This window comes from Lactuca serriola, chromosome 5, assembly GCF_051521515.1.
Source record: "Lactuca serriola cultivar US96UC23 chromosome 5, Lser_US96UC23_V15, whole genome shotgun sequence".
Lineage (NCBI taxonomy): Eukaryota > Viridiplantae > Streptophyta > Magnoliopsida > Asterales > Asteraceae > Lactuca > Lactuca serriola.
In genome coordinates, this window is record NC_136412.1 from 143,815,863 (window position 1) to 143,830,228 (window position 14,366).

At 36.2% G+C, this 14,366-nt stretch overlaps 1 protein-coding gene and 1 long non-coding RNA gene across 2 annotated transcripts; both read left to right on the plus strand.

The window, feature by feature from the left end:
• Positions 1 to 10,004: 10,004 nt before the first annotated feature.
• Positions 10,005 to 11,312, plus strand: LOC145049850 (uncharacterized). The gene has a single exon (XM_078998198.1). The coding sequence runs from the start codon at positions 10,005 to 10,007 to the stop codon at positions 11,310 to 11,312; it is 1,308 nt and encodes a 435-aa protein (XP_078854324.1).
• Positions 11,313 to 11,659: 347 nt separating this feature from the next.
• Positions 11,660 to 13,063, plus strand: LOC145053056 (uncharacterized). The gene is made up of 2 exons (XR_013684343.1): positions 11,660 to 12,020; positions 12,158 to 13,063. It is a non-coding gene; the product is annotated as an uncharacterized LOC145053056 (long non-coding RNA).
• Positions 13,064 to 14,366: the final 1,303 nt, after the last annotated feature.

Genomic DNA, 14,366 nt, shown 5'->3' on the forward strand with positions numbered 1-14,366 from the left:
GGATTGGAGATGGGAGGCCAGTCAAGGTGGAGCCTCCGAAGGCTCAGGGTCGCGCCTTCCAGCTCACGGCCGAGGAGGCCAAGTCAACACCAGATGTGGTTGCTGGTACGTTTCTATTCTCTGTCTCAGTTATTGTATTTGTGTTATGCTTATTGATTGTACTTATGATTAGGTACGTTTTTAGTAAATTCTTTGCCAACTTTGGTATTATTTGACTCGGGGGCGAGTCGGTCGTTTGTATCTCAGTCCTTCACTAGAGGGTTCAGTGCGTCGATAGATGATCTTGAGTGTCCATTGCGAGTTTCGATCGCCAATGAGCATGGGGTATTTGCTTCTTCAGTCTACTAGGGATGCGAGTTAGAGATTTTCGGGGTGTCCTTCTCGATAGATTTGATTCCTATCCCCATGGGGGATGTATGCGTGATTGTAGGGATGGATTGGCTTAGCCGCTTTGGCGCGAGGATCGACTGTGAGAGACAGCGGGTGGTGGTTCGAACCCCAAATGGAGGAGAACTTGTAGTATATGGTGAGGGCACCAGGTTGGGATCAGGGTTTTGTTCAGCAGCCAGGGCTCAACAGTATATTCAGCACGGGTGTGCCGGTTATTTGGCGTATGTGGTAGATACGCAGGTTAGAGAGAAGCTCTCAGTTTCTGAGGTCCCTATGGTGAGGGAATTTTCTTATGTGTTTCCGGAGGAGTTACCCGAAGTGCCTCTGGAGAGGCAGGTTGAGTTCAGGAACGACTTAGTGCCAGGTGCGGCGCCTATCGCCAAGGCACCGTACCAACTGGCACCGCCTGAGATGCAGGAGCTATCATCTTAGTTGTAGGAGCTGTTGGGCAAGCAGTTTATTCGTCCGATTAGTCACCCTGGGGAGCACTGATCCTTTTCGTCAGGAAGAAGGATGGTTCATACTGGATGTGCATTGACTGTAGGGAACTGAACAAGCTAACGGTGAAGAACTGTTATCCACTCCCGAGGATAGATGATCTTTTTGATTAGCTGCAGGGTACGTCTTGGTTTTCCAAGATTGATTTGAGATTAGGATATCACCAGGTCAGGGTGAGGGAGGAGGACGTGGAGAAGACTGCATTTCGGACTCGTTATGGTCATTACGAGTTCGTGGTGATTCCGTTTGGGCTCACCAATGCGCCAACGGTGTTCATGGATCTGATGAACCGAGTCTGCAGACCGATGCTCGATCGCTCGGTCATCGTGTTCATAGATGATATCTTAGTGTATTTCAAGACTCGAGAGCAGCATGAGGAGCATCTTAGGGAGCTGTTGGGGGTTCTAAGGCGAGAACGGTTGTATGCCAAGTTCTCGAAATGCGAGTTTTGGTTACGAGAGGTCCAGTTCCTCGGACATCTCGTTAACCGGGAGGGGATTTTGGTCGATCCGGCTAAGGTGCAGGCGGTAATGCAGTGGGAGACTCTGAAATCTCCCTCATACATCAGGAGTTTCTTGTGGTAATTTGTGATGCATCCATCACTGGCTTGGGGGCAGTCCTCATGCAGAGAGGACGGGTGGTAGCCTACGCATCGCGGTAGCTGAAGCCGCATGAGACGAGGTACCCCACGCACGATCTTAAGTTGGGAGCAGTGGTCTTCGCTCTCAAGATTTGGAGGCACTATTTGTTCGGGGTCTGTTGCACTATATACACGGATCACAAGAGTTTGAGACACATCATGGATCAGCTGAACCTGAACATGAGGCAGCGCAGGTGGCTGGATGTGGTCAAGGACTATGATTGCGAGATCCTTTACCATCCTGGTAAAGCGAATGTGGTTGCGGATGCTCTGAGTCGCAAGTCAGCTGGGTCCTCGACCCCAACCAGGTGTATAAGGATAGCGGTGGATTCCCCACTGATGGGTTTGATCATGGATGCTTAGATTGAGGGCATGAGACCAGAGAACTGGAAGTTGGATAAGATTAAGGGCGAAAGCGCCCGGTTTGTTCAGGATAGCCGCGGATTGTTGACCCGTTACGGTCGGGTTTGGGTTCCGATGTCTGGAGGGGTCCGACAGACAGTGATGGAGGAGGCTCATAAGTCTCTTTTTTCGATTCACCCAGGAGCCACCAAGATGTACCGTGATTTGAGTTCGAGTTATTGGTGGTCTTGTATTAAGCGAGATATTGCTTGGTTTGTTGAGAGGTGCTTGACCTGTAGGATGGTCAAGGCCGAGCATCAGAGGCCACATGATAAGTTACAGGCTCTGGAGATTCCCATGTGGAAATGGGAACGGATCGCGATGGATTTCATCACGAAATTACCGAATACGGCAAGGGGGTTCGATGCTATATGGGTCATCGTGGATCGATTGACCAAGAGTGCCCATTTCCTAGCCATACGGGAGAGTTCGTCGGCAGAGAAGTTGGCTGACCTGTACGTCAGAGAGGTTGTCTCTCGTCATGGGGTTCTAGTTTCTATCGTTTCTGATCGAGATGTCAGGTTTACTTCCCGTTTTTGGCAGAAGTTCCACGAGGAACTAGGTATACGACTGCATTTTAGTACGATGTTCCATCCGCAGACTGATGGGCTGAGTGAGCGGACCATTCAGACCCTCAAGGATATGTTGAGGGCGTGCGTTATTGATTTCGGTGGGAGTTGGGATTCCCACCTACCGCTTACAGAGTTCGCCTACAACAACAGCTATCATTCCAGTATTGGCGCCCTGCCTTTCGAGTTGTTGTATGGGCAGAAGTGTAGGACCCCAGTCTGCTGGGGCGAGGTTGGGCACAGAGTGATGGGTCGGACAGAGGTAGTTCTACAAACTACCGAAATGATACAGCAGATGAAGCAGCGACTGCAGACCGCTCAGAGCCGGTAGAAAAGTTATGCCGACCGACGCCGATCTGAGATGTAATTTCAGGTGGGTGACATGGTTCTACTGAAGGTCTCACCCTATAAGGGTGTGATCCGCTTCAGGAAGAGGGGAAAATTGGTTCCCCATTACATTGGGCCGTTCAGGATTATCGCCAGGGTTGGCAGGGCGGCTTATAGGTTAGAGCTTCTGGAGGATCTTAGCCGGATCCATAGCACATTTCATGTTTTGCAATTGCGAAAATGCATTATGGACCAGGAGGCAGTGGTATCGTTGGATGACATTCAGTTCGATGAGCGCCTGAACTATGTGGAAAGGCCTGTGGCGATTTTGGAAAAGAAGAAGAAGATTCTGCGGAACAAGGAAATACCTTTGGTAAAGGTACAATGGGAACATCGGAAGGGATCCGAGTGGACATGGGAGCCAGAGGCGGAGATGCGTGAGCATTACTCGACATTGTTTATTCCAGCGGACTTCGAGGGCGAAGTCTAGTTCAAGTGGGGGAGAGTTGTAACGCCCCGATTCTCAAGTATTATTTAATATGAGTTTTTGGGTTAGGCCCTACTCGACGAGTTGGTTTACCTACTCGTTGAGTAGCAGCGAGAAGGATCGCGGGTTAAGTGACCTACTCAACGAGTCTATATTGGGACTCGGCGAGTAGGAGCTGGCAAGTAAAACCCTAATTCCCGGGGTTTGCACCCCTATTTAAAGGGACCTTAGCCTCCCTTTGACCTCCTTACAGTTCCAAAGAACCCTTGAGAGCCTTATTCGTGTGTGTGTGCCTTGTGTGTGTGTGTTTGAAGCTTGAAAGAGAGTCCTTGGAGGGAGAAGACTTGGAGGAGAAGGAGATTGAAGCAATTGGAGTGTGGGAATCAACACTCATCTCAGATATCAACTTCAAAAGGTACCCAAACCATCATTCTCCTTATAGATCTCCTTTATTGGGTGAGTTTTAGGGTTTTCATGGAATATCAAGTTGGTATGATGAGCTATGGGCTAGTTCTGAAGTTGTAACTTCAGATCTGGACTCTCTTTGGATTCTAGAAGCATAAATTTGCAGCTTTAGTCGTGATTGAGGTCCCCTTTGTGCATAAAGACCCATCAATAGCTTAGATTTTCCATTTTGAGCCTTTAAAGCCATGCATGCATGTAAAGTTTGCAACTTTACATGATAAGCACGCCCTAGAAGCTTGGATCTGTGATTTGGAGCCGTTGCATGGCTCAAAATGGATCTGTATGGAAAGAGGACTGAATGGACTCGGCGAGTCGCATGAAGATGGCCATTGAACACGACGATTCGGTTGAGCAACTCGACGATTCCGATGAATATTGTCATGAGACTCGACGAGTTGAAGAACCAGTCGGTGAGTCGGATGAGTTTCAACCAAGAATATGTTCGCGGGTATATCCGTCGAGTCGCAGGGAGGGAACTCGACGGGTGGCCTTAAGGTCTGATCGGGATTCGAAGGAACTCGACGAGTCACCTCGATGACTTGGCGAGTTGGATTGTGCTTCAAGGGACTCGGCGAGTAGCTGGGTGTAATCGGCGAATTGAGGTCAACATGGACTATTGACCTTAACTGAGGACTTTGACCTTGATCAGGGGTTGACTATTGGGTTATGGAGTGCCTTATAAGGTTAAGGACTTATGAGCATATTGTGCGATGATCTTAGGCGGTGGAGCCGGTGTCGGGTGATCCGAGAGTTGGAGTGTATCTTCCGAGTCGACATTTGCAAGGTGAGTTATCCTCACTATATCGATAGGGTCTACGGCACCAAGGTCGGCCCTTTAGTTGTTATTGTTATGGTATGTTGCATGTGGTTATGATTTGTTAGTTCGGAATCGAGGTAGATAGTATGTTATACTTTTATGATCCGTAGGGATTGGTGTGTTAGTGACCTGCTAGGTCGGTACTTTAGTTACAGGAGAATTCTATGATTGATGATCAGTGTTGTTGGATAAGGTGTCTAAGTCCATAACTTTTTCTGGTATGTACTTGACCTGACCCGGCATGGTACATTTGGGTTGCATGGCACCATTCAATTGGATAGACTAAATGAGAGAAATAACACTTGTGGTTTATTAATATATTATAAGTTCTAATATATTAATAGTATTATTTAATTAGTATTGATCAAGAATTAATTTGGAATTAATTAAGTGATAAAAATATAACTAATTAAATATATGGGTTGATTATGTAAATCATCCATAACTTGTATAGTGGGCTAAGAGGCTCCATAGATTATCAAGTTGGGAAAAACCCATAGGATGCTCCATGGATGCTCCATGGGAGTTACAAACCCATGGGTCATGGAAATGAAGAGTCATGACACATTAGGGTTTACATGGTGTAACCCTAGATGTGTCAACCCTATATAAGGAACCCATTCTCCACCAAAATCGGCTTCACATGAACAAGTGAGGGCTAGGCCGATTTTTGCAAGTGTAAGATTCTTTCAAAGTTTACTCCTTTGCATTTGGTGTTGTGTGAAGCATTTGAGGCATCACACTTGGGATGCTAGGCTCACAAGGTTTCAAGGATCATAAGCAACAACGAGGTAAGTTATTCTATCTTTCATTCAAGTTAAAAAAAATTGTTCCCCATGTATGCTAGATAGGAATATAACATTGGAATTCAACTTTGCATGATAATTAGACAAACATAAATCCAAGGTTATTAGGGTTGCATGTACACTTAGGAAGTGTTAGAATGCTCAAAACCCTATCAAGTGTGACTGTGTGACAGATATGTTAAATGTTTATATATTCCTGTATATGATAGTATGCGCACATGATTATTTGCTTGTGGCTGGGTTGAGGCGATCCTGCTTTGTGCTGTAGGCCAATATACCCGATGAGCGGACCGAGGGGGGGACTGTAGGCCCACGTGGCGGACCAATCATATCGAAGGCTCGGGATGGATTCAAACAGACTGTAGGCCTGGTAGGGCGGTCCAGTCAGGCCGATGGGCCAATATGCATGTTGATTGAATTGATTATTACTGTTGTGGTATTGTCAGTGTGGTATTGGTATTTTGGTGATAGCTCACTAAGCCCTCGGGCTTACAGTTTTCAGTTTACTGTTTCAGGTACTTCAGGAGATCGTGGAAAGGCGAAGGCGTGACCGTATCGCTCCTCATCCTTATAACCAGTGAGAACTAAGGTTATAAAATTAGTTAAACTTTCATAGTAAAAGCTTAAACTTACTAATCAATTATTTCAAATAAATTATTTTAAAATTATTAACTAAAAGATATTTTTTTAGTTATATAAAAATAGAATCATTGATTTAAATAAATACATGAAATAATATCACCTTCTAATATATATTAGTTTTATTTTATTTTTTGTTCTAATGTTAATAATTTAATGTAATTGAAATTTAAAATTTGAAATAAAGAATCAATTATTAATTTACTGTAATTAGTGTGAAAATTTAAAATTTAAAATGGATAATTAATAGGTTGACATGTGGCATGATAGGTGATATATCATACATATTTATAAAGCTAGCATTTTTCTTGAATCTCATGCATTTTAAACCCCCATTTTTAACTTCCTCAAACCACATTCATTTTAAACTCCATTTTTTAACTAATACAACTCAAAAGTTTTCTTAATTATGATTTAACACTCAAAATTTTTATAACTTATATTATGTTTAATTAACATTTAGTGAAAAGTTTACTATAAAAAGACCAATCTTTTGTGTCTTTTGTGTTATATAAAATCTTACATGTAAGAAGAATTTGAAGATATTGTGATTCAAAAGTTTTCATATAATTAGAGCATTCATGATCCAAATATGATGATTTGAAAAATGGGTAATATGATTTTTTTTCTTTCAACCAAAACAAATGAAGCTTTTCTATTCTTTCTTTATATTCAGTTTCTCATTTAATCTTTATATGTCATTTGTGTGTATTACTCAATCTTGAATGTGACTCTCCAATTATCAATGTTTTGCTTGGAATATCTTTTTGATTCTTCTTTTTCAAGAAAAATATTTTGATTGCAGGTTAGTGAAAAATTGTCATCAAGTTTCTATGGTTGAATGGTGTTAAATGAAGAAAGAAGATTCATAAAATGGATATAAGTTTTTTTTGTTTGAGCAAAGTTGACAAATGTTAGTTTTTTCTTTTGATTTAAATGTATGTTTATGTAACATATTTATTTATATATTCAACAACCCAATGCTCTTATTTATTTGATTGTAGTTTTTCTATTTTGATTGTGTTTATTTTCTATTATTTTTTTGTTGGGTTATCCTACACAACATATTTAAAAGACAATATTTAAAAGATAATATAATTTTGAACATTTGATATGTAAGTATGATAGACTTATCATGATATGTTCTTCATATGAAAGTAATTTATCCATATTACTACGACAAGAATTACATATGACATTTACGAATATATATATATATATATATATATATATATATATATATATATATATATATATATGTGTGTGTGTGTGTGTGTGTGTGTGTGATTTGTTTAACATGTATACGCACCTATTTATGCTATAAATTTATAATTAAATATATTTATGTTTAATAATGGAAGGGATTAAAATTATGCATCAAAACCAATTATAATAATAATAATAATAATAATAATAATAATAATAATAATAATAATATATACATTTTCAAGTACCGCATTCATTTGAAACTCACGCTATAACTCAAGAGTTTTTTAATTTATGTATGTTTATTAGTTACAACTCTGAGTTTTTAACTTATGGTTATTAATTATTAATCACTAATAACTTTTTATTTTCCTTTCTTTTATAAGGTGTAAAGTTTTTTTTATTAAAAACATTAATGTATTTGAAGAGATTTGTAATTTAAATATGAAGTGTTAATATAAATGTTATAATAGATGTTTTAGTGTTTTTATGTTATTAAAAGTTATAGTGTTTATTTTTCATATATTTTTATTATTCGTTGTATATATATATCTTTTTTAATACAAATGTTATAACAAATGTTTCTATTTTTATGTTACTAAAAGTTGCAGTTCATATTTTTGTTCATACGTTTCATTATCACGTTATATTATCATTCATTTGATATATAATTTACACAATTTTAAACGGTTTATAAAATTCAAATAATTGTATATATCACAATGACTTAAAAATAAAACTATAATGTTTAATAAAACTAATATGTTAACTATATGTTTGCTTTACTACTAACATTTTATTTCAAAATAGAAATATTAAATAATAATTTGATAAAAGTTATTATTTTAACTATGTAATTTTATTCTCGCGCAACGTGCGGGGATTCGCCTACTAATATTAATGAGAATTTCTAATATTGTGACATTTGTCAATACGAGAATAAACTTATTTATTTATTAGAATATATATATATATATATATATATATATATATATATATATATATATATATATATATATATATATATATATATAGAGAGAGAGAGAGAGAGAGAGAGAAGATCAAATAAGAAGGAAAAATTTTGATAGGAAGGTAAGAAGTTTTTTTCTACTTATTATTTAAGTGAAAAAACAAAATGAATCACTAAATGATTCATAAGTAAGATGATTTACAAGAAAAAATTTCAAAAAAAAACATCTTTATGATTCATTTTTATGTAAATTAAGAAAAAAAATTCATTTTTATAACAATTTTAATGAATAACAACAAAATCATTGTATAAATGAATCATCGAGATGTTTTTTTTTGGGATTTTTTTATAAACCATGTAATTTTTTATTCATTTAGTGATTCATTTGTTTTGTTCGCCAAAAATATATAGAAAAAAAACTTCTTATCTTCCTACGAAAAGAAACTATTACCGGATATATATATATATATATATATATATATATATATATATATATATATATATATATATATATATATATATATATATATATATATATATATATATATATATTATGGAAACAAACCACTTTTGAATGTAGTATTTACAAATTGTCCAAATTATTTTTTATTTTTTTTAAAAGCCAACTTTTTCGAATAGAGGCATGGCATATTTCTTTATGTTGAATCAAAAATATTTTTTTAATTAAAAAATATATACTTTCCGGGTTTTTTAAACAATAACCGAAAAAATATATATTTTGGAATGTAATGAAAAAGTCTGGAAATTTGTTGAAAATTTTCGTAATTTTGAAAAAAAAAAAATTAAAAACATGATAGATAGTCTTAAAATATGATATTTCATTAAAAAACTGAAAGATTAGAGTTTTGAAATAAATATTTCAAACATGAAATTGAAAAAGTTTATTTGTAAATAACAAAAAAAATGCAAGTTATATATTTTTTATAAGTCTGGAATGACATATTAAACAGGAAGATATATTTTTAATTTTTATAAAACATGAAAAATTGATTATTTTGATTAAAACTTTATTGATGGTTTTTTTTTTAATTTTTAATTTTTAATAAGTCTGGAATGACATATATTTTTAATTTTGATTAAAAACAGAAGATATATTTTTAACTTTTTATAAGTCTGGAATGACATATTATAAATTAATGGTTTTGTTTTTTTTTTTAATTTAAAACTCGAAACAATAACTTCTTATGAAATTGGGCTAAAAAATCTCAAAAATATATTAAACATGAATCTAAACTTTTAGATAAGTTAGACATGTAGAAGTAACCCTACATAGTACAAATTACATAATACTCCCTCCGTCCCATTTTTATTGTCTACAGACAAAAAACACAAAGTTTAAGAAAACAATAATTACTGATTACTTTAATCAGTAAAATGACATTTATACCCTTTTTCTTAAATCTTACATTACTTTCTTTTAAAATTCTAGATTTTTAATTACTCTATATACAATAAAAACTTTGCGGTAAAATATTTACTCAACAAAAGTAATATTCCTATTTTAAAAATTGTTTTTTTTTGGTAAACAAATGGAGGTAAAAGTGCCGCCATGTTTTAATGTCAAAATGATCTAAATTTTTGACTATTCCGTATAAGAATTTTAATCGTCAACTTTTTTTCAATCACTTTTAAATTTCATATTCTTATGGTGGCAAATATGTTGCCATAACTACGTACATAACAATAAATTTGGCTATATTTATTTGCATCTAACAGTTCCTAATACACCATATTCAACTTTATTCTCATTTCACACTTAAATTTCATATGGAGCATTCCACAAATCCACTCACTAAAAAAAACACTACCATTGCACAACGTCAAGCTATATTCCAAGTCTTATTGCAAGAAAGTTTGGATGGACGATTAAAGAAAGGTTCCGCAAGTGAAGTAGCTTCACTATTCTCGGTTTCTAAACGGACCGTTAGTCGTATTTGGCGTCAAGGTAAAAATCAAGTTGACCAAGGATTACTGGTTGATTTATCTTCAAACATGTCAATGGTTGTCGGGCGGAAAAGGATACAAATAAATTTGAATCAAGTTTCAGAAATTCCGTTACGTCGTCGATCCAATATACGATCTCTTGCAAAATCTTTAAATGTTTCAAAATCAACTATGCATAGACGGATTAAGGAAGGTGTGCTTCGACCGCATACAAATGCCATCAAGCCGACTCTAACTCATGAGAATAAAAGAGCAAGGTTAGAATTTTGTTTATCAAAGATTACGTTGTCATCATTATTTAGTCCACTTCCTACATTCTATGATATGTTTAACGTTGTCCATATTGATGAGAAATGGTTTTACATGTCAAAACCATCAAAACGTTACTATCTAGTCCCCGGTGAGGATGAACCATTAAGAACATGCAAAAGCAAAAAATTTATCACAAAGGTTATGTTTCTAGCGGCGGTAGCAAGACCGAGATTTGATTCATCGGGCAACGAAGTTGTTTCGGGAAAAATAGGTATCTATCCATTTACAACATTGGAACCCGCTAAACGTTCAAGCAAAAACCGTGTTGCGGGAACATTGGAGACAAAGCCTATTCTATCAGTAAACAAAGAGATAACAAAGTCATGGTTGATAGAAAAAGTTCTACCGGATATTAGAGCTAAATGGCCGCGAGGTCATACGGGTCCCATATTTATTCAACAAGACAACGCAAAGCCCCATGTTGATGTTAATGATAGCGAGTTTCTTGAAGCGGCATCTCGAGATGGGTTTGATATTCGACTTTGTTTTCAGCCCCCAAATAGCCCGGATTTGAATGTGTTAGACCTTGGATTTTTTCGGGCAATACAATCACTTCAAGAACAAGAGGCTTTGCGTACAATTGATGAATTGGTTGATACGGTTCAAACATCTTTTGAAAGAATGCAATCGCAACAACTTAACAATGTTTTTTTAACTCTACAAACATGCATGAAAGAGATCATGAAGATTCAAGGTGGCAACAACTATCATGTACCGCATATTGGTAAAAATAGGTTAGAACGACAAGGTAACTTGCCACTCCAAATTGAGTGTGATCAGAGTTTAATAGATGATGCTATAATGTTTTTGAACCATTAAAAAATTGCTTATCAAAAGTTTTTGTAAAAAACACTTCACTGTGTTTTGATTTTGTTGTAATGAAAACGTAAAGATATTTCTCTTTTGGAATTGAAGCTCACCAATTTATTGCCACTTTATCTTTTGTTTTCGTAAAATACATATTCTAATTTATTCTTATTTTCCTTCTCAAAAATTAGAATATTAAAGATATGATAGATGACTCAAATAAAGGGTAAAATTGTAAAACTGCACATTTATTTTTAGCAATGACAATAATTTTGGAACAACTAGAAATAGACAATAAAAATGGGCCGGAGGGAGTACATAGTTTTCAGCCTACTCACGTTAGGTCGTTAGCCCATCAGTCCAGTCCAGTCCTCTACCCTCTTTCTTTCGCTCGATTGCCCTCCTTAACACCTCCTACCAAATCGACGAATCGGTTTTCAGACAAAATTCAAGCTCGATTTAGAACGAGATGTGAAGCTTTTAGGGTTATAAAATTTTAATGATGTTATCGAAAACATCATCGTGAGGCAATCGATCCTGATTGGGTCCCTTTGACCCTTCTATTTCTTGTACATCATACTGATCCCTCCCAGCCGTCACCGACTTGAATCTCACGGCCTCATCGGAGTCCTGAAGAGACTTAACGATCCGTTGACCGAAGACGAATATATCTCACCTAACACGTCACCTGGTGGCCTTTGTCAGTTTGTTTCGTGTAAGGTATCGAAATGCTTTTGATTTGCTTTTTTTGATGCGTGTACTTTATTTGACTATATATATATGAATATGGGATTGACGAATCCGATTATGTATTGGTTCTGATTCTGTTTTACGTATTCGTTCTGGCTTTTAATTAGGGATTTGAGTTTTGATTTGGTTTGAAGATGAGGGATCGCAAATATTATCCGGGTACCAACTTCTATGTGGATCCCAGATATTCGGATGTATACTCATTTGGTATGACACAGGACAACTCTCATACATTGGAAAGCAATGAGATGATTTCCAAATATGCTACCAATGGAAGCCTTGACCCTCATCTTTGATGTTTGTTTAAACATTAACCGGTTTAATGGTTAATGTGATGAAGGCGTTGAGATGATTATAGTTTATGAGGATGCTGTTAATAGAAGCCTTGACTATCATCTTTAATGTTGGCAAAACCATATAGGTGTTGTCATTACTTTCATTGGTTATTGTGATGAAGGCAATGAGATGATTATAGTCTACGAGTATGCTAGCAATTGTAGCCTTGATGATCATTTCAAGACTCCTGTAAAAGTTCAACATGGATACAACGTCTCAAGATTTACTAAGTGTAGCAAGCGGGCTCAACTATATGATTATCTTCAGTTGAGAGAAGGATAACAAAGTAATACACAGAGACATCAAGAGTCAAGAGTGCTAACATATTGTTAGATGAAAATCTAGAAGGAAAAATTATGATTTCATTCATTCAAAACAATGCCCCAAACGCCAACAACGTAACACAACATGTCTATATAAATATCGTTTTTAAAGAGTCAGATGTATACTCCTTGGTATGGTATTGGATCAACAAACACAAGTCTAACCAACATTAGTTAAGGAAAGAAAAGGTCAAATCCCTAGGGGGTACTTTGTTTGCTAATGGGTTAGTGCTTATATTGTTCGTTTTTTTCATTTTTTTTACATCGGATGATTGGTTGTTGAATATGAACAATAAATATATGTATTTATTGGAGCTCTTGGGTGAAAAGTCCCTCATAAGTATCCTTTTGTAATTGTTTGGTTTATTATCTAGCTTTGATAGAGTATTTTTTATAATATAAATTTCTATTTGTTTTTCAAATATATATATATATATATATATATATATATATATATATATATATATATATATATATATATATATATATTCAATCATGCATGCTTTGTTATAATGGTTTAAGGGTGTGATGGTGGTATGGGCTAGTCGTGCTATGGTGACACACCATAGTTCTAAGACACACCATCAGCATCCTAATGCCACAGTCAATTCTTTCTCTTTTCTCATTTTCTTCTCCTCTCTTGTCCATGGCATAGTAACCAGAAACAGGGTACGATACGGGGAACGAGGTACGATATGTGGTTCGCGAGATATACCGTATGGGGGGAGGGGGGTTAGGCTCATTTCGGTACGAACCGGTACAGTGTATTGTATAGTTAGTATTACTTAACAATTTAACACTTCAAAGTTCAAACATGAAATACTTAATAACAAAAGTACCAATTACCAAAACAGGAACAAAATAAATACCACAATTACTTCATCATAATACTTAATAACAAAAATATTATTATACCATAAACTAGTTTATCCGCTACCTTTTTCCTCTTTCATTCTCCACGCCTTCATCATAAAGGTTCTCCCACACCATTTCCTCTAGACGAGCACTTGAACATTCAATGTGATCACTTTCTGGATTGATGTCCCATTTTTTGTTGGGTCCGGCTTTGTAAGATCCTGAAAACCGGGACAAAAGTCTAATATTAGAATGAATATACACAAGTTTATCCGCTCTTGGGCCATTTAAACGATTCCTTATGATGTTATGTATATGAGATTATATACTCCAATTCCTCTCAGCTGAAGAGCTACTAATCGGCTGCAAGAGGATTCGTTTTGCCACGTCCGGCAAATCCGAAGTCTTTGCTCCATATGTTGCCCACCAATCAATCGCGTCCATAGTCACCACATCGGCTTGCGTCCCAGCCAATGAATACATTCCTTTCTTCATGTGAAAGGTTGCAAATTGCTCTCTGAACTGTTTCTCTTCTTCTTCTCTCCGAAATTTTTTCAAATGCTTTCAAAACACCAACAATAACTTCTTTGTCTTCGTTGGGAGGATTTCTTTTCATGCTTCCTGGTACCAACTTTGCAAGATAATGTTTGTCATAATATTTAGGATTTAAAGCAAATCCTAAACAATGGAGGGGGATAATCATCTTGTCCCACCTTTCGAGCACAATTTCTTCAACTTTATTGTAATACATTGAGAATCTATTGTCCCTCATAGTCATAGCTTCTTTGATTTAACCCATCAT